General features: G+C 39.8%; 2 protein-coding genes across 3 annotated transcripts in view; one reads left to right on the plus strand and one right to left on the minus strand.

Moving 5' to 3' along the window:
- The window catches only part of gabra5 (gamma-aminobutyric acid type A receptor subunit alpha5), a 52883-nt gene that overhangs the window by 9176 nt on the left and 18918 nt on the right, over positions 1-24789 (minus strand). For both annotated transcript variants that reach the window (XM_050054584.1, XM_050054583.1), the window contains 2 exons: positions 21942-22024; positions 3365-3508 (listed from right to left, as the gene is read on the minus strand). In XM_050054584.1, the coding sequence (XP_049910541.1) occupies positions 3365-3508; positions 21942-22024 (227 nt within the window). The remainder of the gene's footprint in view (positions 1-3364; positions 3509-21941; positions 22025-24789) is intronic.
- Positions 1874-24789, plus strand: part of gabrb3 (gamma-aminobutyric acid type A receptor subunit beta3) — a 98327-nt gene continuing 75411 nt past the window's right edge. The window contains exon 1 of the mRNA XM_050054578.1: positions 1874-2291. Within this exon, the coding sequence (XP_049910535.1) occupies positions 2197-2291 (95 nt within the window). The 5' untranslated portion in view covers positions 1874-2196. The remainder of the gene's footprint in view (positions 2292-24789) is intronic.

Raw genomic sequence — 24789 nt, forward strand, 5'->3', positions numbered from 1 at the left:
GGGCTCTTTAGGACTAAGTACATACAGTACATGTGTGCACAGTAATGAGCAGGTGAAATGTCTGTCTAGCTTACATATGAGGTGTCTCAAGATTTAGGAACATACAATTTTATTGAATATAATAAAAGTAAAAAGTCACATGACATGCTGCTGTTTTGTGCTATGACCTATTTAAGTGCTGTTATTTACGTGACAACGCCTGAAGGCAACATAAGCTCAGCACCAAGAGTGCCGTGCTGCGCTGCTGTGCAAGCAGCGTGTTTGTCTGTGCGTTTGTTACTGGTTATTTACACAGTGTCCATAACAATAACTTTGTCTTTGGCTCGGGGTCAGGTTTGGTCAGGAAAATGTGGCCCGAGCCGCTCTAGCGTGCTCACCTGTGTGTGGCGGAACTCCGCCGTACGCGATACAGAGAGCAGAGGAGAATTGTTAACGCGTGACCATGTAGAGACAGAAATGACACAATGACATAAGACCATAAATAGTAGGCCTATATTTGTTATGTTATTATATGAAGCGTCCGACGCGCAAAATAATATGACTTTAGTTTATGAAGAGGTAAGACAGAGCTCTCTCTTCTCCTCTACATAGTGCAGCATGTAGCAGACTGGACATACCACTTGTCAATCAGGTAAAAGGGGCGGTATGTTTTCTGGCCCGGCATAAAACACGACCGGGATTGATTAAATTATTTTTGGAAATACCTAATTTTCTATTTTAGAAAACAGTATTTTAGAACAGTGGTAATAGTCTGGAAACATAAATATTTTTCCATACTTTATTTTTCATTTTCCACACTTTTTAATACCTGGAAATTGATTAAATTTATTTCCATACTTTTCCATACTTTCCATACTTGCGTAGGAACCCTGTTAAAAGTTGCCGGAAGTTGGCCCAGTGAATTAAGTAAAACATCCTTTCATTTTATAGTTACAGTTTACTAATAAAACTCTCCACAGTATCAACAGTGGTTACACGAGCCTCAAAACCAGCCACAACTCAGCCCTGAGCAGAGTGACCGTCCTCTATTGACCAATCAGACTGCAGTGTTCACAGCTCCACCTTTTAGTACCAGATCTGTGTGCTAGGTACCCCAACAGAGGGGGGGACCAAACATGGGGACAGTACAGAACAGTTCTATTGGTACCATCCACAACTTTTCACAGTGGAAAGAAAAAAAAAGTACCGAACTGAACTGAACTGAACTGAACTGTACTGCTCGGTGGAAACGTGGTTAAATTCAGTGTCTTTTCTATGATGACCACGATGATGATGATGATGATGATGATGATGATGATGAAGGTACTCTATCTGGTGTTTTTGTTCTTTTATAATCATTTCCTTTATCTCAGACCTGTTTTGGACGGGGATTCCCTTTTACAATCGTTCCTTTTTCATTGTATTTTCTCTGCTTCCTGTCATTAAAAATCTGTCTTGGCGTGTTTTCATTTCCTTCAATCAGTGGGCGTTGTGTAGTCCGTGTGGAGGCTGTGATTAAAGAGCTGTGTGAGTAAACTTTACATGACAACCTCCACACCAGACTACTCCTCTAACTATGGAAGCGTGAACCAAATTATTGAGAAACAGGTTTGAGGGGAAATCATCACATCCTGTTAATCAACTGAAGATTGCATTTGAAGGATTTTTTCCTTTCTCAAAAATCCTGTCGAGCCATGGAGTCTGATAAACTATAGAAAATCCACAGATGACTGCTGCTTTCTCCTGGCAAAATCGGATTTTTCTGTCTCACTAATCCCTTGTCACAATCTGCATCCTGTATATCTCTCTTGCTCGCCCTCTGTCTCCCTCTCTCTCTTTCTATGTGTGTGTGTGTGTGTTTGTCAGAGTGTGTGTGTGTGCAGCAGACAGTCCATCCCATTCTGTCAGGCCAGGCCACTCTTGATTGGGGACATACATCCTTGCCTGCCTGAGCTCGAACACTAAAACAGAGCGGTGATTACAAGCAGGTGCACAGATGACTGAGGCAGAGGGGGGCTGAGAGGGACCGGGGGAAAAGTTTGGATGGTCCGTGTGATGCGGCGACGAGCATCATGTCCTTAATGAAAAGGGCACCTGTGTTGCTCCGAGGACTACTAGCCAGCAGCCCTGCTCTGTGGTGGCACGACTGGGCGAACCCCGATCTGATCTGACCGCCTGCTGGGACTGGAAGTGGATGGAAATCTCCGAGGTGTAAAAATGCGGTTGTGGTGGATTTTACTGTTTGGTTTTTGGAGTGTCTGTGGGGAACTGCCGTTCATAGCGGAGAACAACGCGGCTATGTTGGTCAACTGGTGAGTACGGATCAGAACCATCTGTTGAGCTTTGCCGCTTTCTGTCTTGATCTGACATGTGTAATGTAATGAAACTACAAGGTTTGCCTGTCATCAATTCCTGCGTCTATATTTTCATCCTCCTCGGCTTAACCTGTGAGGTCAAAGGTCACCTGCACCCACTGTGAGAGCTTTGCTGAGCTATTCTTGGCTTGTTAAAGAGGGTTTGTATCTCAGATTAGCAATGCTAATTAAGGCCATGCTGGCTCTGTCAGTCTGAGCAGTGCGGTGTGGGGGGCAAAGTTACGCATAGTGATATATGGCAGCCTGCGTGCTAATCTGAGTCTGGGTCTTTCTCCTGCTGGATTTTCTCCTGCTGCTTAAAAAGCTCCCTGTGCATACTTAACGGTAAACGTTTTGTACATTATCCAGAGTAAACCCAGTGAGTACGGGATCAAGCAGCTACCTCTGTATACATTACAGCTATAGGAGCGGCTCCCCGGTAATAAACTCAGCAGCAGAAATGTATTATCATACTTCTTTACATAACAGAATTAAGCAGATGCCACTCGCCCCCCCCCCCAACCCCACCCCCCCCCACGTGTCTTCACCGCAGCAGCCAATCCCTGAGCTGTGACGTCACTCAGTAAAAGCACAACTGATGGGCCTGCATGCGGATTAACCCTACAGACCCAATGGCTCAGACCACGGATAAGTGATTTTTTTTGCCCCCCTCCCCTCTCGTTCTCTCTTCTCTTGGCAGCCCCAGAGACAGCTGGCTATGTGTGGGAGGCATTCTCAAATCCTTGTGATTCATTCATTGTCTCTATCCTGCTTGATTTGAAAAAAAAAATAAAAAATTCTTCTCACAACATCTTTGGATGGCACACACTGTAATAACACAGAGCTGAATAATAGGGTTGAAGCGGGGGCTTAACATCAGCGCTGCTGCCTGAAGCTACTGTGTGAAGATAACAGAGGGATGTAACTCTGGCTCAGGTGCAGATAGTTGTGTGTATGATAGAGCGGGTCATTTTTAATCAGAGGCTTGGTCGCCCAGGGTCAGGTGGCAGTGTACCGTCACTTCACTGTACCTCGGCTGGTGTAGATGTCCTCTGTCCCTGCGGTCTGACCAATCAGATGATACTGGTTGAGTCGGGATCCTTCCTCTGCCACCACCACCGACTTTGCTGCACCCTTAGTCCACGTGTAGACCACCTCCGAGACCGGATACGCATCTATGAAAACAACACAGATGTAGAAACTTGATTTTTTTGCATCTTTTGCAAATTGAATTTCCTTGATAAGCTGTTTAAAAATGCAACTTTGATGATTATCAGTAATTTTTTAAGCTAAAATGCCAAACATTTACTGGCTCCAGCATCTCAAATGTGAGCATTTGATGCTTTTCTTTGTCATATTTGATAGTAAACAGAACATATTTGGGATTTTTGTCCACTGTTTAGTTACATTTAGAGCAAGACAGCTAGCTAGACTTTATTTATATGACATGTTTCATTCCGGGGGAGGTGCAATGCGCTTTGCAGAAAACAAACGCACACTCACACATGCACCAGCAGCACCACCACAAAGTCGTATTTCACTACTTCAGTGGACATTATATTGACGTACATTCATTTCCTGAAGACTTATCCTAACCCCCTAACCCTAACCCTCCCCTAACCGTGATCCAAGTCTTCAACCTAAAATCTAATTATTTAGGTTGTGGGGACTGTTTTCAATTCAATTCAATTTTATTTATAAAGCCCAATATCACAAATCACAGAGGGCTTTACAGCATATGACATCCCTCTGTCCTTTGGACCCTCACAGTGGATAAAACCCCCCCCCCCCCAAAAAAAAACCTTTAACGGGGAGCAACTGAGAAAGGATCCCTCTTCCAGGACAAACAGACATGCAATAGATGTCGTGTACAAATCAGTGCTGTTTGTCTCCAAAAGGAGGGGAAGTCCCCACAATGTGACTGTGTAAACACACTTATGTCCCCACAACGTGAGTAATACATGTCTACATGCACACACACATATAAGAAGAGGGAGAGCAATCAGTCATCAGATCAATGAAACAAATATTTTGTAGCAACACTATGTGGATATTTGTGCTTTTAGTTTTTCTGTACAAAATGTGTCTGTGTCACTGTGCAGAGATGACCATACGTCAACATTCTTTGCAGGCTTGAGCAAATTAATAATATTAATATGTTTGACCCTGGAAGTTTATGCATCTCTGACAAATAACCTAAAAGCAAGTCCCAGTTACTTTGACTGCACCATTAGTTAGAAGCTTCAGGATTTGCAGAGTAAGAGAATCTTCCATTTAGAATATTTACGTACGCTGCCTTCACAGACCCACAAAAAACTGTGTTCCTGTGGGAAACTCTGGTGGTCAGGTATATTAGGTCAGTAAATAATCAAACATGGACATTAATTCCAATCTTCAAATATTCCTGAAACAAAAATCAGAATCAGAATATGATTCATAACCGAGTAAGTTTTTATTTACGAGTTTTTTGCCTTGGTGTTTGGTGCATACAATAAACATGTTAACAGAAAATAAAAATAAAGGCAAAGTATTGCAAAACTCAAGGACATAAATACAGAAAAGAAAAAAATGCAATAAAAATATGACAGAAATACTAACAAATATGTACAACAGAACTGTTTTAGAATGAGACAAATGTACAGTTTTGTGCAGGATGTGCAAAATATGGATCAAGAGGAGTGCACAAGTTCACAGAGCAGAGTATATGTATAATGTGCAGAGATAATAGTCCAGCATGTGCATTAACACACTAAGACAGATGTCTGTGTGTATGGGGGGGGGGGTTGGGTGGGTAAAAATCTGTGTCAGCGAGGTCCCTGGCCTGGTTAAGGAAGGTCACTTATACCCTTTTTTGACAGTCATGGGCTGGCTTGGCTCTGCTTGGCTTGGTTTGGCTTGGCTTGGCTTGGTTTGGGCCATCAGCCCAGCTCAGCAGCCATTGGCATTTCCATTACAACAGGGCCATCTTCTTGAAGGTGTGTCTTGAGCGATGACGTTTAAAAGCAGCGGGCTGATCTACGGCTAAAGTTCCATTATTTTTGCTGCATGTGATTTTCCACAGCAGAGCAGGTAAAAGAAGTTTACCTGTTGGAGGTGAGCTGTTTGCAGAGGTGCAGTAAGAGCCTGTTGTCTGCAGCTCTTCATCAACGTCTCACTGCGGCTGTTTCTGCTTTCACTCGTCCTCCCTGCCCTGTTATTAGATGTCTTAATTGAAGAAAAGCCGCGAATAAAGTTCTACTAATTCAGTAATATGACATTTCACTTCCTATAGATTCTTCACAATAAAGTCCCCTGTTATTTTGTTATGAAAAACCTTTTATTGTGAAGCAGCAAAATAAGGAAATACAACTTCACACAACTTCTAATACAGCTGATAGCGAACACGAAACTAAAAAGCAGATATATAAAGTAAAAACAGGACGCAGGAGAGAAACTAAACTCCAAACCACAGAGATTCAGTTAGAAGCTACAGACGTACTGAGAGCTGAACACACACAGACTTTAAAAAGCTCCTTTCTCTCTGATCATGGTGAGTTCAGGAGGCGGGTATTGTGGCGTGATGTTTTGGTTTCTCATGAACCGCAGCCGCCTGCCAGAGGGGAGTGTTTGAAAGAGTCCGGGATGGGAGGTGTTGGCCAACTCTTGCTGCCCACCTCAGTGTCAGTGCAGTGACAGACAGGATGACAGCTAGAAGTGCACCATCATTGTCTTTGGCAGGTTGAACTTCTTCAGCTGCAGGAAGTACATCCCCTGCTGTGCTATTTTAATGGTGGAGCTCATCTTCAGCTGAGTGACGATGAAGCCCAGGGAAGAGAAGGACTCCACAGCGTCCACTGGGGGAGTCACACAGGGTGATGGGAGCGGGTGGGGCTGCGTATTTCCGGAAATCCACAACCATCTCGGCTGTCTTTAGAGTGTTGAGCTTTAAGTTGCTTTGTCCGCACCAGGTCACCAGATGGTCAATTTCCATCTGATGAAAGAGTTCATTCTGAAAGAACAGCCTATTCTTGAGCAAGATGCTCATCCCCAAACAGCTCCCAATGTGTGTAGGGTGAAACTCAAAGTCACTTTGGATAAAAGCTTCTGCCAATTGAATGTAATGTAATGTTGTGTAGTGGATCAAAACAAAATCATTTCCTGATTTACAACACAAACACTGCACACACACACACACACACACACACACACACACAGAAACACAAGCCTGCACACACCGGTTGAGGCTGACAAAGGGTAATTCCCCATCAGCCTGCAGAGGTGCATGTTTTTGTATATTATTTATCATGTTCTCTATCAGCTTTAGTTGTTACTTCCTCTCAAGCAAAGATGAGTTTGATAAATGACATGTTACGTGAATGCAGTTATGTAAGAGTTATGTTTTCAGTCATGTTTTCAGGTACAGGCACTCTGTCATATTTGTCTGCTCCTGTGAACTTTGATTTCCTAAAAATCCAACACAGACTCACTGTTAAGCAGATAAACTCACATAGTTCAGATAATATTTATTATTACTTTGACATCCTGTAGTCATTACAAATGTGACACGGCACTTTATTCCTCTCGGCTTGTCACACTAGAAAAATTCAAACCAGGAGCTGCACAGAGCTGATACAGAGACCGAAGATGTAGTTTCTACAAAAAATTGTATGTTTATATTTAAAATGTATTTAAAATATGCCTTTTGTGTGTTTTGCTACATATGTTGATATATTCTGTTACAGGGTTGCAACAGAATGAGATTTCCACGGTACGATAACCATCTCAGAAAATATGGCAGAATTAAAGGAATGAAAACAGAAGGGTTATTTTTGGTTGAACAAAATTTTTATTACTATAACTGAAACTTAAAACCATTTTGTTAATGGAAGTTTTTGTGAAAAGTCTCAGAGATTCAACCTCCAATTTTTCCATATCGTAGATAAGCAAATGTACACGGTACGATAACCATCCATTTTTATATCATGGCGTACCCTGAAACTAGTATATCGCTGCAAACCTATTCTGTTATATATTATAGTATATTTATATGACACTTACTATACTACACTTGTTATATTATTCTATATTATGCCAATACGACACTGTTTTTATACTTTTATATTTGATACCCTATTTTATTTAATCCTGTTATGTTGCCGTACGATACGATACGATACAATACAGTGTGACACAATACAACATACTTTATTTTCCCTGAAGGGAAATTTGTCTTGATCTCAGTAGCTGTTCAATTATTGCTGCCTTACAATAAAAGTCCAAAAGAAATTAAGCACTCCGTATTATATTACCACCTTTCACTTTAAGTTTTGGGAAGGTTACTTTTAAAACTTATTCCACTACACATTATTAAATACATGCCCTAAAACATAATTTGTATTGTATTACAATAGGTTACTCTCACTAAGTCATGTATTTTAAATTCTTTGGAATACTTCAGAATCATCTTGCAGAGTTCATTTGTGTTCATCTTATATTTTCATGTTAAAACACACAGCAGAGTCCTGACTGCACCTCCTCTGCCACTGTCATAAGGCAGGTGCACTGCACACACATTTTAATCTGTTAATGGGAAATGTGTGCCCCATTTAAATTTTACAACGTCCTACCTATCAGCTGCAGATTGACTGGAGATGTAACCATTTAAAAGATGTGCAGGTACTTTATATTTCTCTACATTTTTAATTTTTAAACAGAAAAAATGTTTTATATTGTGATATTTACTGCTAATGACACACACCATGGCCAAGAGCAAGTAGGTTGTTATAATGTTTACCTCCCAGATGATGAATAAATGAATGAATGAACTTTATTTATATAGCACCTTTCATGCACAGAATGCAGCACAAAGTACTTTATAATTCAGCGGTGGAGACAAGAAGCAAAGAAATAAAACCATACAATTATACAACACTCATTCAAAGAGAAATGAGAAGAATTAATTAATTTATTAATCAAGTAATAAAAAAATACATACTACAAATATTAAAACAGATAGTTGCTTGTTATAGGCTATGTTAAAAAGATATGTTTAAGTCATCATTTAAACCCCCCACTGAGCCAGCAAGTCTATATGTTCGATATTTTTGGGGCGTAGCAGCTAGAAGAAGCATCTCCAAAGGTTTTGCACTGACATTAGGAACAGTTAAAAAAGCAGCTGTGGAGGATCTCAGGGTTCGTAGAGGGACATAAGGTGATAAGAGAGTCTGGGATATAGCAGGGGGCGATGCCATTAAGACCCTTAAAAAGCATGGAAGGATTTTACAGTCAATAGATACTGGGAGCCAGTGTAGGTTTTGTAAAACAGGAGGTTTTTTTATCTTTCTTTTTAGTTTTAGTTGAAACCCTGGCAGCAGCAACATGTTGAATGGTCTGTAGTTTTGCAATGGCAGTTTTAGGCCGGCCCGTGTGTAGGGCATTACAGTAATCAGGACAATCTACTTCCAGTCAGCTGCCACCATATTTAGGTTACTGTAGTGAAATGAGGAGGACTCCCCATTTCAGCTTCATGAATCAGCCGTTCCTCGTCCATTGTGGAGGTTTCAAAGCCAGCAGCAGAAATACATAGACACAGCATCTGACAACAAATCAGCTCAAAATGGCAGCGCTGCGTCACTATTGGACAGTTGGAACATTTCAACAGAAAACAATGCTGTCAAACTGACACTCACCTGCGTCGCATTCAGTTAGAACTCAGTGTTACAGCAAATAAAACAAGACAGAGTAATACCGTCAGGTGAGACAGTTCACCTTATACTATAACTCATATCCCATACGTCATAATTTATCACATTAGTATGTGCTGATTTCTTTATTTTTTTGCATCTTATTCTATATTATATTCATATTGTATCTCTATATTAACACAGACAGTAGGTGCTGTTATTTAATAACATCAGTGTGGTGCACTTTTAACAGAGCCTTGTTGACTCTGCTGCTAATTATCACGACTACTGTCACTTCACCTCGCAATGTCTGTGTCTCCTGAGGTTCTTGTAGTTTTCTCTGTTTTCCATGTTCCAATTTTCCCGTTTTTTAGTTATTATATACCTCTTATTATTTATTCTTTTCACGTTGCTGTCTTTGTGCTGCTGTTACAGTAGAATTTCCCCTCTGAGGATCATTAAAGGCGTATATTAGTATCATAGTTTGATGATGTTTTTTGGTAGGAATACACTATATCAGGTTTTGGCTACAGACAGTATTTGTTAGTGGGTTAAATTCATTGTTGTTTTTTAGTCTTTTCATGGGATTTGTCATGGAAATACTATGGGAAGATATAAATCAGAATCAGAATCACTCATTCACTCATTCAGTGGCTCTGATGTAAAGAATAGAGAATTATAAGAGTATGAAATAGAAGTAAATATAAAGCAAATAAAACAGAAACGAAAATGTGCATTATGTTACGGTGTTTAACACTAGTACTTATTAGATATTAGAAATATTAAAAATAAAATATATATTGTCACTGTCAGCTATAAATGTGAGAATTTTACCAAGAATTCATACATCAATAGATCAATAGACAAGACTGGAATAAGAGAAAACATGAGGAATATGTACAGTTATGTGCATCGACACCAGCTGTACTCTTTAAGGAGTGTTACGTCAGTGGTGTCGACACAGTATAAACAGTAGGACGGCAGAAACTAGTGTCTTACAGATCTCATATACTCTGCATAATGTTCTGATCAAATGTTCTGCAGCAGCAGGTGGATCTGCTTGAACATATCGATGGCGCTCTGTTCCTCGGCCTCTAAGATGCCACTAGCTAAGGAATGTGGCGTGGCTGTGATACAACACTTGACCTTTCGCCCATTTTGCTTCATTACGCAGAGATTAACTTTGTGTCACTGTTAAGAGCTCATGTTTGGATCTGATGTAATCACTGTGAGTGTACCACAATACGCAGATGTTACTAATGGTACGATGTTATGTGTGAATGTTGACGGTTTGAGAGATTGCCTTAAAAGATTCCAGGTTTGTCCTTTAAGCTTTGGAGCTGGTGTTTTAGTGTTTGTTTACTGTCCTGTGTGTGAAGCACAGATGATGGTGGGGTTTTAATTCTGTTTGTCTCTGTGATGGATAGATTTTAAACAAATGGTGGGTACACAATTTCTGTCATTTATACACGTTCATCTTGAAAACAAGCCCTGCAAAATGCAAAAACACTGGCTTACACTGAACTGTGGTACAAATAGCACACACTGTCGATGCATTAAATCTGTGTGTGTGTGTGTGTGTGTGTCTGTGTATCTGTGTGTCTCTATCTCTCTCGCTCTCTCAATCGCACTGCAGTGTCCAATCTAACAGTATTGCATTAATCCAGCAACTGTGGTGTTAGAAGACTTGACAGCAATTTAGACTGACCCCAGTCAACCAGTCTGTGGATTATCGTCTCAAAGACGCTCCGCATTGTCTCAAACACGTCTTTGTAGAACTGTGTTACGTGAGCAGCTTAGTTTATTTTCTTCTTAGTTGCGATAAAACTTGCATTTATTGCTTTAAAAGTAAATGATAAAATGTTAAGACCCAATTAACTGAACTTAATATCCAATTTCGTCAGAGACTGGGGATGTAGGAGCATGTGGTGTGGCTACGTCCTGGACAAGCAAAGGAGAATTTTGTGTTCTTTGTTAGATTTTAAATAGTCAATATGACATCAAATAAAGTAATCAATGACTTGAGTTCAGTATTATATTTGGCGGTATGGCTCTGTTCTGGGGCTCCTCTGCCTTTCCTTGGGCCTACGCAGAGAGAGCAAATGTGTCTGCCCTTCCATGTGCAAATGAGGAAAGCCTGAGGCAGAAAGAGCACACTTCCCTGCCCTTCCATGTGCCTACACAGAAAGCCTAAGGCAGGGAGAGCAGCAGTAAAGACCCCCAGGAACAGAACAGAGCAGATTCAATGACAAACAGAAATGACATTGATAAGTCAGACACAGCATGAAAAGGAGGAGCTGGAGTGGAGGCGGGTTGCAAAGCAGCTTGCAGTGGAAACAGCAACAGTAGGCAGGGCAGAGCAGTTTAAATAGGGCGCCCTGAATGAGATTCGCCAATTGGTTGCATAGAAAGGAATCATGTGATCTATCAGCTGACTCCATCAGTTGACTGGGCTGTTTGAGGTCAGCTGATGTAGCTGGGATGTGAGCTATCTACACATAATCTGTTTAATACTTTTGTATTTTAACTTTGTTGAATATGGTGATTTAAAAATGTGTATCATACTGAAATGTGGTAGACTATGTAGTGGCTGTTGTCATTTGTTTTGATGACATGTGATTGGCTGTAGCTCCTGACAACGTTTTGGTTTAAAGGTATTGATTTGTTGAGGGCCTCAAGATTGTTTCTTTGCTCAATTTAATGCTGTGGCATGATTATCTAACCACCGTCAGCTGTGTGACTGTGATTTGCTCGACCTAATGGTGTAGCATGATCACCTAACCATCATCAGCTGTGTGACAGAGGTGTGGTCCATATAACAGATCAGTGAACCAGTGTCTCAATATGCTTGTTGATCTTGAAGAAGGCGCAGAGGCCGAAACGTCATCAAGATAAAATAAATGCATATGGAGCTAGAGTGTGAGACACTTGGTTTCTACAGTCCAGTCTATTGCCAGTGATCAGCACCTCATTATAATTCTTGGTGTGCGTTACTTTTAGATTTTAGAAATTCATTAGGACTAGGATGTAACTGCAGCTGTGTAAAGTAAAAGCAACACCTGTGGATTATTTGACGAATGGGAGCACAAACAGAAAAGTAGAGTAACGAGTGAATGAAAGAGGACTCTGGAGATGCTTCACTGCTTTACTGCTGAGAAGAATTTAAAATAAGTCAATGGACAACTGTCTATTTTTAATTAAAGCATCTTATAAAGAGTGTTTGTGTTTCCAGCTACGTCCCTGTGGTGCAGAAAGCTAATAAGCTGAGGTGTTGTGATGTATCAAAATCAGCAGTAAGGCCTAGTGTTGGCATGATACTGGAATTTCTAACTTTTTGATATAATTCTTGATAATGCGATCCTTCTGTTTCTACATGTAAATCTTTGGTCTCTGAGGTTGTGACTCTGGAAAAATAAGACATTGTGTTGATGGACAGACTTGTCTTTTTCTGCAGGAGTGGAAGGAACCACTGGAATCACTTGGACTTAAACGTAATATGGACTTACATGGGTAAAAATTGGATAAATGTCTGTATTGGATGTGAATCGGATCAATGCACACAATATTACTTGACCTCACATTATTGTGCCTCTTTTTTATTTACTTTTTTTCTGGACCAGTCTTGTAATGTAATGTTACAGTTTGTAAACTTGGAAAAAATTGAATTAAAAATAAAGTCAGTTTGTATTAAAAGATTAATATGTCAAGGCTATAATATAGGGATGGGTAAAAATCGATACAGCGTAGTATCGCGATATTTATGTATGGCAATATCGTATCGTCACACAGTAATGATTTATGTATTGATTTTTAAATATATAAATTATTAATATTACAATTACAAATTAAACTGTAGGTAGCCTACTAGAACTAGATACATTTTACTGCTGCAAAAAAATGGCTGAAGTGAGATGAACAGACAGAAAACTTTATCTAATTTGATAAAACAGATGTTGACAAAGTTTTCCTTTGGGGACATAATTTGCAGGTGAAAAAAGATAAAATATCCCAATATATTTTATCACAATGCTCAGCATATCACAACATATTTAAATTCACAATAATATTGTATCATGACTTCAGTATCGTGATAATATCGTATCTTGGATCCACCCCTACCTTAATATAATATGACTAAGAGTAGCTTAGTACACATTGACAATAAGAGAGCGCCAGAAAGTGCAGCTGGTATCAGTGTGTCAATACTTTGGAAAATGAGTATTGAAGCCATTTCAAATATTCAGAATCAATCTGTATTGATAAATCAATATTTCTAACACTAGTAAGGCCACAGTAGAACTCACCACTATCTGCTACTAGAGCATCTTTGTAACTGCAAGAACACCTATTCTGTGTTTAAAATGGCGATGACAGTGAAATTTCTCATGTTGAGTGAAATAACTGAAGAGTAAAAACAGTTACAGGTGTAAAACAAAACGCATGACACAGTGGCACTGATGAGACGAAAGAGAATATTAGGATTTACAGTAAAAACGGTGAGCTCAAAGTAGTTCAGCTCAAGCTTCGAAAATAAATATGACACAATCACACTTAACATGAATTACACACAGTAAATCTTGTTTTGAAGATATGTGGAAAAACATGTTCACTGACGTTTGGTTAAGACTGTGTCTGTTTTTTTCCCTGCATTATTTAACAATCCCAGAATGTAGAGTAGCTCTGTTATATTCATAATCAATAATGATCTATACAAATGTAAATGTTCTTAACCCATGTGAGCTAAGCTGTCACAAATAAAATAGTAGTGTTCACTGTCTGTTTGAGGAATGCTGTTGATCGTTCTTTAGAATAAATCTTTTCCAAATTAACTGGACAGACGGCAGGTCAGAGACGCCAAACAAAGATTTGGGTGTGTCCTTTTAAAAGCATTCAAATATAATTTTATACTGAAAGGTTTGTGGATAGTAGCATCATAGCTTTAGTCAACAGTAACTAGCTTTGCAAATTTACAAAAACACGTCAGCAAGTTGCAGTGTTGAGTCCTCCAACAGTGATCCACCATCATTTCTAACAAAAAGTACAAGTGTAAATGTTCTGCATTCAAGCAGAAACAACAGATATCACTGTGATAATTTTCTTTTCTGGCTGTAAAAAGTTTGTTGTTTCAGCTTTTGTGAAGAAAAGAGGCCTTAATTTCCCTGATGTCAGTTATTATATTATCAAACAATGACCAGTGACTGTCCACCCCTGTGCTGTTTTCCAGAACAGTCATATACCCCCAAAGTCTGGTTAAACAGCCTCTGTCTCAAGTCTCAAACCTTTAATATGTGCAAGCAGGTGTTAGTTGAGTATCAAACATCCATTCTTTCTTAAGAATAATGTTTTCAGCAAATGTACCTGAAAGCATCATCTTTTTTTTCCAGTTAAAGTTTTTTGTGGGGGGAGGTTACCTCATCTGCTATGAGGGTCCAAGGACAGGGAAATGCCGTATGCTGTAAAGCCTCTACGGCAAATTGTGAATTGTGATGTTGGGCTTCATAAATAAAATTGAAATTGAAAGAGTTATCTGCTTGCTACAGTAATTTATCACAAATGAACTGCATGCTGGAAATACTGTGTGCTGTTCCTAACATTCAGTCATGAACATTTAGGGACAGCCCCTGATTTCAAATGGCCTTTGCATCTGGTAATATACAGTAATTATAATACAAAGCAGTCTGCCATCATGTGTGACCTTTAGCTGACAGGCGGGTCTGTAGTGTTGAGGACAGGAAGAGCAGATCGATCATTACAAGTCATCTTGGGGACGAATTTAAGGTACACTTGACCAAAATTGTAAAGCTGTGGCTGTCAGTAGCAACATAACTTAAACATATATTGTACATACAGCATCTATATTTAAATTAAAATGAAATATAGAAATATCAAATGGATCAAAGTGTCTCGTCCTCTTTCATTAGTGGCACTCTGTACAAAGTGCCGTGTGCCGTCTTGGTAATTTCCTCCCTCTCCCCCCAGCTACTCCACAACACCTCTCAATGAATAGTTAAAGCTGCCTTTGGAAATGATGATATATGTCTTATATGTTTTCTGTCCTGTAAGTGCAAAGAGACATATGGGCGAACAGAAATGTGAGAATCCAGTCTCATAACAGAGGTTCATCTGCATATCTTCATCCTGGGACACACTTTAATAAGCACCAAGACAGGATGTGATTAAATATGAGACTTATTGAGCCAACAGACAGTCTTAAAATGAGACAATTATCTGTCTTATTTTGCTTTCCATTTACACTGCAGGTCATTTAAAGGTGCACACACTCCTGCTCTGCTCATTTGTGAGATGCAAGTTATTATGTCAGCTGAGAGAGCTGCAGAAACACAACAACGTTAACCTTTTACTGTGACTCCAATATAATAAAAGCCAGAACAACCACAGGAAGGCCGACAAGTCCTACAAATATACCAACAGGCTACAGAGGACCCTGTATGTATTATATATATTTAAGTTAGACCTATAAAATCAAATCAGTGTAAAATTACAACTGGTAAATGCACAGAATGAAACACATCATGATTAGTGCAGCCTAATGTCCGTTCAATTTGTATATTTTAAAACACAACTAGGATGAAAGCTTGTACACAGTGTACGGTCAGTGTGCTGGTGGTATTGTCTATAATGTGAATTCCTTGACAGCCAATGTGCTTCTGCAATCCTTCGTAGTGTTCTCAGTAATATTTGTTCCTAAATTCACCAAAACTGCCCATCAAAGGCAAACCTGAAGTAAACTGAGAGCTGTTCTTGTTCCATTTTTAATACATGTACACGCATGGTCTCATAACACTTAAGTTTTTCCCCCCAGTCAGTCAGAATCACTGTAAGTGCCTCTGTCATTGAATTATACAAGTTTCAACACACTGAAATAAAAGTGTTTGATCTTCGCCTGAGTATTTTCTTTAAAACAGACGTTGCAGATGACTGGTACTGGGAGGTATGAGCTGGAAAACACAAGAGGATCACAGCATAAAGCCTCACCTAGTCCAAATTTAAAGTAGATAACAATATCACAGAAAATAAACACGTCTTTTGAAGGTTTTGTCCTGGTGCTATCAACAAAAAGAGGGTAAACAATGTACTGAATGAGTGAATATGAGTGAAAAACTAATCAGCCTGGACAGAAATGTCTATTTAGAGACTCTTAAGAAAACCTAAATTGATAAGAAAGACTTTTTTCCCCTCATTGCTACAACAAAGCAGCCATTTGTTTATCATGTCCATACATTTCTAACAGTCTGTGATGACAACAAGGGGTTAAAAACTGCTCTAGAGGTGAGGAGTGTCATTTACTACAAGACCCATGAGTCATCAGGCCAATCCCTGGCTACTGATTGGCTGTAAGGCCATAGGAACAAGGATAGGCTCTCTCGCTGCTTATTGAAGCCTAGACTAACAGTATGACAGCTATAATTGGCTCAAGTGAGGTGTCAATGAAAAGGTCAGGAGTTCACCACCATATTGATAGTGAAGTGTCTGCATGGCAACATACAAATGTCAGAGATTATGGGCAATATGTGGACTGATATGAACATTTAAAATGATGCAAAGGCAGTTCATGGATATTTCTGGATGTAATTATGTGTATGGACTGATTATTTCACTGGATTTAGATCGTCTGGACCTTTGGGAGGGTGTGAAGACATGAGCAGTGTTTTTGTTTGCATAATATTGATTTGTTTTTGGTTTAAAAACTCCCTAGGTGAGTTATAACTGTTTATTGAGCCTGCTGTGGTGGCCGTATCTTGAAATGGTCCACATTGATTGAACCGCGAAGAGCGTAGCTTTCAAACGATAGTTTATATGAACAAATATAGCGGTTGTTTACATATCACAAATCATCGAATAAAACATCAGGAGGACCTGCGGACAGGATTTTAACCTACATTTGGGTGAAATGTATTTGAGGACTGCTTTAATTTAATTAATTCCAAATAACTCATCTTAAGTGTTATTATCCTATTTCAGTCGCCAAAGCACAGCAGACAGGCAATTGTTTGCATTACTTTTTTTAAGAGTCCAGACTAGTATTTGCACCGTGACAAATATAAACATGGCAGCAGCTAGGAAGCAAGAAACAGGAACTTTACCTGAGTCTTGAGGAGCTGCAGCATTTGATAACAGACAAACTGAAACCTACACTCCACATTTACTCTGCACAAAACACCCATCAGCTCTGAGCACATCCATCGTCACTCTCTCTCGACCACACTTACTATACACACACTACCTTAGTCTTGTAATTTATCAAGCTGTGTCAACACCCTACAAATATAGGATTGAAACGCCAAATTTGAAACACATATAGAGGAAAATATAAATTCATACAGACAAAAACAACAGTGACACCAACAAATGCAATACTGTAGAGCTCACTGGGTCGAGCTTTGTGGGTAGAGTAACAAACATGTTGTGCTGCAGCAATGCCAGCGAGCCAGTTCAGGCAGTCAGCTCAAGCTGCACTGATTCATACACACACGTCATGCGCCACTCTCCATATGTCATGTGCAAGCACACCCTCTCAATATGGCGGTCTATTTAAGCTGCAAAATCATCCCAGCTCTCTCTCCGGCTTGTCAATGCCAATGCTGCCCTGCTGCTCGTTCTATCAGCCCCACCTCCACCCAGCATCCACCTGCAGGCTCCAGCTAAGGGGGGAAATATTTAATCATCATTCCCAATATCTCACGTAGCATATCTGCAGGGAGTGATGAGGCCGGAGTCTAGACGCTGAACTCTATCTATGTTCTGCTGTTGAAATAAACATTTAAAAACGTGAGCTTCGGCCCCGAATTTGCTGCAGTCCAGCCAATAAGAGAGAAGATTCAGTTTGTAATAGTTTACCAATCTCTGTCTCATTCTCCTCTTACTGTGTGCTGTTGTTTCGTCTCTTCTCCCACTGCCATTTTCCCTGGACCTCAGCTGTACTGTCAGAGGGTTTGATGTAACACCTACTTGCTTTTTTGCCAAGATTCAGATGAGAAGGGCTGGGCTACAGTAACGTCTTTTGGCTGGAGCTTCATATTTAACAGACATGAGATTTTTGCAAGAAAGCAAATACACATGGAGGCAGAGAGAGGAGACTGTACGGACAGTCACAGTTAGTAAAGATTAATTAGAGCTTCAAACCGTGCCAAAGATACGACTGTACGCCGTCACACAGTTTGGAGCTGCAGTGAAGGAGCATGAGGCAGAGGACGAGGCTGACAGTAAAGTTGAGTCCATGAGAGGTGATTAACACAACGTCAAAGGACAGGTCTACTGTAGCTCTGAAAGCCTTGAGCTCGTGGGCGAGTGCTGTCCATTAGGTCAAAGGATTAGCTAGGGTTAATGGAGCCGGAGGAAACAGGATACACTGCTCCACGGTAACTTTTCCAGCTCGCATGGGCTCTATGTTTTACTGTGACACAAATCATCTTTCAATTCTATTCATTTCCAATTCTTCAGTTAGCATCCTGGATACTGTACAGCTCACTTTGTCACCTCTATTGTAATGCTCTGTTACACCTTATCTCCGCCCATGTATGTATATTAATGCTTTTTCCCAGCATATTTTACATATTTTTTGATATTTACATTTACTTGATAATCTAGTTTTTAGGCTTATAGCCTTTGGTGGTTTTGTGATTAACAGTAGTCAGGTTTACATTTAAATGTAGCACAGTTTTTCATCAAAATTCCAGAAAACTGGCAGAAGAAAACTGAATTTATGTTTGTTTCCATGATGTTTGATGGTGATCATGATTTATCCATGAACATCCACTTCCACTGCACTTTACCAGCTTTTATTGATACAACGTTTACACCTCAGCCAAGTGTAAAACCTCTTCTGCAGTATTTAGATTCTTTTATGGTATGTATGTTCATGCACAAATTGAAAATGCCTCTGTTACTATTATTATGATGACATTATGCATGTCACGATTAGCTCGGCCTAAATGACTGATTCACAATACTGTCCTAATAATCAGCCAAATATGCTCAGAATCTTTAGAGTCGGGCAGACGGTACGCGTCAAACTAGAGGTCATTTTAGTAGACAAGAGCACGACAGCAAATGAGGTGAGGCCTGCAGAGAACACTGGCGATGGTGATTGTAACAAGCACTGCCATCTACAGGAAAAATAATTTTACTTTTTGTCTTCCTCTGCACTGAAATTCACAGCCGGATAGATATATATATATTACACGTCCAAATATATTCACAAACAATATGACATCACCATTGCAACATATCGTCATGTATGTCACATTGCATCACGTGGCTTGTTGGTTTGTTTTTCCCGTGCTGTCGAGACACTGGGTGCGGTTACATGATGGCTTCTCATTCAGAATGAAATAAATCTGAATGAAATCATTCGGAATTAAAGTCTTTCCAGGTAGTTTACATGAGAAATATTCATTCTGAATGAGGGTTTACACAGGAGATCAGTTTAATCGCCTTTATTCGGGTCTGCGCAAGGTTTGGGGCAGGGAAGGTTTCTGATTGGATAGGGGGAGGGGCGGATGTTATGTGTTTACGTTTACCGGAAGAAAACACTGTAGTCCTCGCTCCGGATAACAAGATGCTTGACGACGCCGTTCTTAGTGCCTTTTTCAGGCTTGTTTTGCTTATATTCTTGAAGCAGCAGTACGACAACAACCTTGTTCTGCTAATGCTTCGTCTGTTGAGGAGGAGAAGGGAGGTAGAAGGTCGAAGAAGGGAGATAGAAGACCGTGCTGTGGCGAATGGAAACCGGTGAGTGCAACGAGTCCGACTGCTCTATCTCAGCCCGTTGCTATGCGCGCTATATACGTCATCGCGCCAGAAGGGCAAGGAAACGAGCATGCGCAGAAAAACCGGAATGACCTTAAAGAGGAATGAGCATTTACATGCACACAAAATTCTTTCATTCAGAATGACAAACGGAATAAACCACCCCCTTTAATCGGATTTAATTTTCAATCGGAATGACCGATGTCCATGTAAACGTACTGAGTGTCATCCATCTGCCGTCTCCCGTGATTCCATGTGAATGCAGCATTAAAACATCCTGGAATCACTGAACCAAACATTTTGTTAACAAATGTTTTTATAGCATCAAAGAGAGGACACACATCTTTTTTAGTAAACATCCTTTTTTTATAGAAAAACCTTTCTTTAAAGGACAGGTTTTCATCTATTTAAAATGGCGTCATATCTTTTGAAATAAAACGTGCCAATACTAATTAAGATCTTTCGCGTTTTTTTAAAGTTGGTGTTTGTGCAGCAGTTTTTGCAGAGTCTCTTTTATTCTTGGTCGCCCAGACGTCTCTTTGGGTGCTGCTGGACATGATATTCATGATTATACATATATTATATATTGTCACATCCCTATATTATACTGCTATATACAATACTGCACTATTGCCTTGGTAGGGATAAATAAAGTGAATTGAAGTGAAGTCAATTTAAAGTAAGCGTGTAGGATTTAGTGGCATGTTGGGGTGACGACTTCAGATTGCAACCAGCTGAAACTCCTCACATACACCAAGCGTGAACTCCCACTTCGGATTCCTTCAGTGTTCATTGTTCAGGAGGTTTTACCAGGAGCCGAAATATCTGAAGAGGTTTCTTCCTCTCCAAAATAAACAGATCAAGTGATTAAAACACTGAATAAAGTAGTTTCACATCAAAAAATTGTGTTTTCCAAGGCTGTTCGGCTCATCGCAGAGGGGCTGCTAACTACAGTGGCCGACTCAAAAACGCAAATGGCCCTATCTAGAGTTTGTTTTGTCTATTCTGGGCTACTGTAGAAACATGGCAGTGCAACATGCTGTCTCTGTAGACGAGGACCTGCTCCTTGTGTAGATATAAACAGCTCATTTTAAGGTAACAAAAACACAATGATTCTTATTTTCAGGTGATTACACACTAAAGAAAACACACTCATTGTATTATACTCCAATATATCTGCCTGAATCCTGCACACTGGACCTTTAAGTGTCTCAGTCACCTGTAATCTCAGTTACACTGAATCTGCAGGGCGGCAGGTAAAGGCCGCTGTATTTAAACTTTGCATAATTAATTCAAGAAGGTTTTGACTTTCCGGGCTCGCTGAGAAGCTAATCAACATCAGATCGCTTGCCATCAAGTGCACAAGCCAAGGCAGTCTCAGTGAGTCGCTCTGATTATCCCCATCCCCGGGCTCAGCTGGAGGTTGAGGTAGCCAAAGCGGGCGTGGGCGTGGCTAAATGACACCGAGCACGAAGCACACTGCGGCTCTGTCCCTGAGCCCGGAGAGTGTCGAGGCTCGAGATTACCCTCAATACGTCAGCGGCAGGGAAGACCTCAAATGCTAATCTTAAGCTTACATGACAGGAGATCCCCAGATATATTTGCAGCACTGGAGCTGTGTGAGGCGACCTAACTAGCTTAGAAGTCATGGGGAAACCTGGACACAAGGTGTGGGATTGAGTTTTTAAAGGTTACTTTGGAGGTAAATATAGCTTTGTGTGTGTGTGTGTGTGTGTGCCTGTGGCTGCTTCCACTCTGTGTGTTTCAAATATTTCCCATTAAACGTAGGCGAGGCAGTGAAGGATGCAGGAGAGCAGCTCTGACATGTTGATTAATGGCTTAATCAGGAGCAGTGTGTCAGTGTCTACATGGCTATATCCTGCGCCACTGCAACAATAGCTTCACACCTGAGGGACACGGGCTGTCAAACACACCCCGGTACATCCATCCCTGTATCCCCTGCATGGGTACAGACACTGAAACGGATGTCATGTCAAAACTGCAAGTACACGCCACTTTTCTCACCGGTGACCTCGTGTATTTTAGGAAAGGTTTGGTAACACTTTTACTGTGTCACAGATGCCTTGGTTGCAGACATGAAACATTTACACCTTTACCTGCATTATTTAACGCTGCTACTCACTGTGTACGTTTGCTTAAAGGCGTGTTTACTCACAGCTTCCAAATTTAAGGGGACAAGCATGGGCGTCCATGGGGAAGTCCTCCAGCTGCATGGGGCATTCTGCTGATATAGTCAGTCTGAAAGGAGAAATCAAAGTCGGAGTAAATTGGCTGTGAGATGAGACATCATCATCATCATCATCACCATCATCACAAATGAACACTTATTATGAATAATTGTTTCATCTGAGTGCTTAATTTTGTGTACAGGCATTAACCAGTGAAACCAGTCTGTCTTCATTAGTGTGTCTCACACAGTTAACAGCACAGTAGCAATAAGCAGCTGAGCCAGCAGAGGGACCCCTGATCATATCTACCCAGTTAGAATGATGCAGCTGTGTGTGCAACAATGAGCTCAAGAATTATTAAAGAAACCAGGTGAGGATTATTTCATGGAGTGCGGCGCCACCTGTCTGTGGAGACGCAATAAAGCATGACTGCAGCTTTATAGGAAACAAAACAAATGAGCTCATCTGGTGAATATAATGTAGGAACACTGCCGGTCTGCACAGGGGACAGTGAGGCGCACAGCCTTATGTAATGCTGCCCTCTGCTGGACACTCTTATAAAAGCAGAGCTGCTGTGTCTGTCCACAGTGCTACCACCTGATGGCACTGATTTAAAGACATTTTAAAAGTTTACCCAACTGTTACAGTTTGATACACTCAATATCAGACCCTAATACTAGAAGCTACTGTCTACCTCTACTGTGCTACAATTCAAAAGGAAATATTACACGTTTTCCTCCCCAACATTTATTTTACAGCTATAATTAAGTGTGATTTTCATTGAACATACATGTCATACAGTCATATTATAAAATATGATGTATTGCTGTAACTGAAAAATCCCTCAACAAAGCCCTCTGTTAAGGAACGGTGCACAAAGTTTGCAGAAGTTGCATCACATGAACAAATCACTTTCACTTTTCTGAGAAATATGTGGAGAAGTGGAGCTACTTGGAGAACATCACTGGTGTGGACGTATCTTGAAGTGAATCAGACACCATGTGCACGGTGCACACCCTTTTGTGTGTCTGAGAGCATAGAGAACATAGATTATGGTACGTATTTATGTAGGAATATAGATTAGATTTTTTTTAAGAATTACTTTTTAAATTATTGTTTTACCTATATATATATATATACATATATGTATTTACATAATTTTGATTTGCTAACACTGAGTGACACTGTTTATGTTAGAAAAGAAAAGGTCAATAAATTTTTATTATTTTTTTTTATTATTTATTATTATTTTATTATTATAGCCATTACAAACTCAAACTGTGAAACCAAATATTTTTCATGTTTTTCCTTTTTTAAAATTATTTTTAATTTGTTTGAATTCATTAATGTATTTATTTATTTGACATTTGCTGTTATAAGACATGCACTATAAGCACCCAGCTACTAAAGCACTCTTTTACTAGTAGATCTGAAAGTTTCCCGCGACATCAAATGTGCAGTTTTATGAACATCTGTGTGAAATGATGCACAAGAAATCTAGAATATTTATATTTGATGAAATGGTGCGGACATAAAAACATGGAATCTTTTAATACTGAACTCCGTGTAAACATAATAACAATACTAACAAACTTTATTTATATAAAGTTTTTCAAAAACAAGTTTACACAGTACTACAGCGACAAAACACATATATATATATATATATATATATATATATGTACAGTGCAATTACAAGACTGGAGTAAGTTCAATGTAGCTAAAAACTGAAACAAATAAAAGAGACAATAAGGATAAGCATATTGATGAAAGTGTAAAGCAAACAAACAAAGACACACACACACACACACACACACACACACACACACACACACACACACACACACAAAAAGTCTAATCAAACACCAGTTTATAAAAATTAGTTTTGTGAGTTTTCTTCCACCACTGTGGAGCCCTTACAGTAAGCGCCCTGCTGCCCTCTGTCTGTAGCTAAGACCCTGAGACAACATCATACAGCATCAGTGCAGAGTTGGACCAAACTTCTATATGATGCTGTCGCAGAGTGTGGAGTAAGATCATTTTGAACAGTGTGAACTAAAGGGGGAGCGACCACCCAGTAGTGAATGTAAAACAGCTCAAATAGCTTCACATTGAGCCACTATGACATTAAAATGCATCAATAATAATAATTAAATTATATAATATTATATTCCACTATAACAGGACACCACTTTGAGTAGTTGTGCATAATACGTACTTTCACTTTTGATACTTAACATTTTTTCTTATAATCTGTATGCGCTTTTACTTAAGTTAGATTTTGCAGAATTTTCACTTTTTATAGTGTGATATTTTATATATTGATAATGTGACTACTTTTACTTCAGTATGATTTGAGCACATCCACCACCAACTGCAATCACTTACACTATATCATACTAATACGATGCATACATAAGATTTGAGTTGACCACAGAGGATATTAGGATATTAAAGGTCACATGCTGCCTCAGCTGCTGCCCCACATCAACATACAAAGCACACAGCAGCCTCTGTGATGTCAACAGTGAGAAAAGGAATAAAATAAAACCGATGAGTCTGGAATTTATTGCCTCATAGTGAGTGTGGTTATTACAGAGCATAATATCATACTGTATAATAATCAGTCTTGGCTCACTGGCCTGTTCAGTGGGTCCAAGCTTAAGAGGAAGTGAGATTCAACATAGAAATAAAATGAGATTGTCATTCTGTAGATATGGATTATACTCTGTGTGTGTGTGTGTGTGTGTGTGTGTGTGTGTGTGTGTGTGTATCGCAAACAAAGTGTTGCTCTTTTATTTATCTTAATTCCCCATTAAAGAGCATGTTGCATGT

This window comes from Epinephelus moara, chromosome 10 (genome assembly GCF_006386435.1).
Source record: "Epinephelus moara isolate mb chromosome 10, YSFRI_EMoa_1.0, whole genome shotgun sequence".
NCBI lineage: Eukaryota > Metazoa > Chordata > Actinopteri > Perciformes > Serranidae > Epinephelus > Epinephelus moara.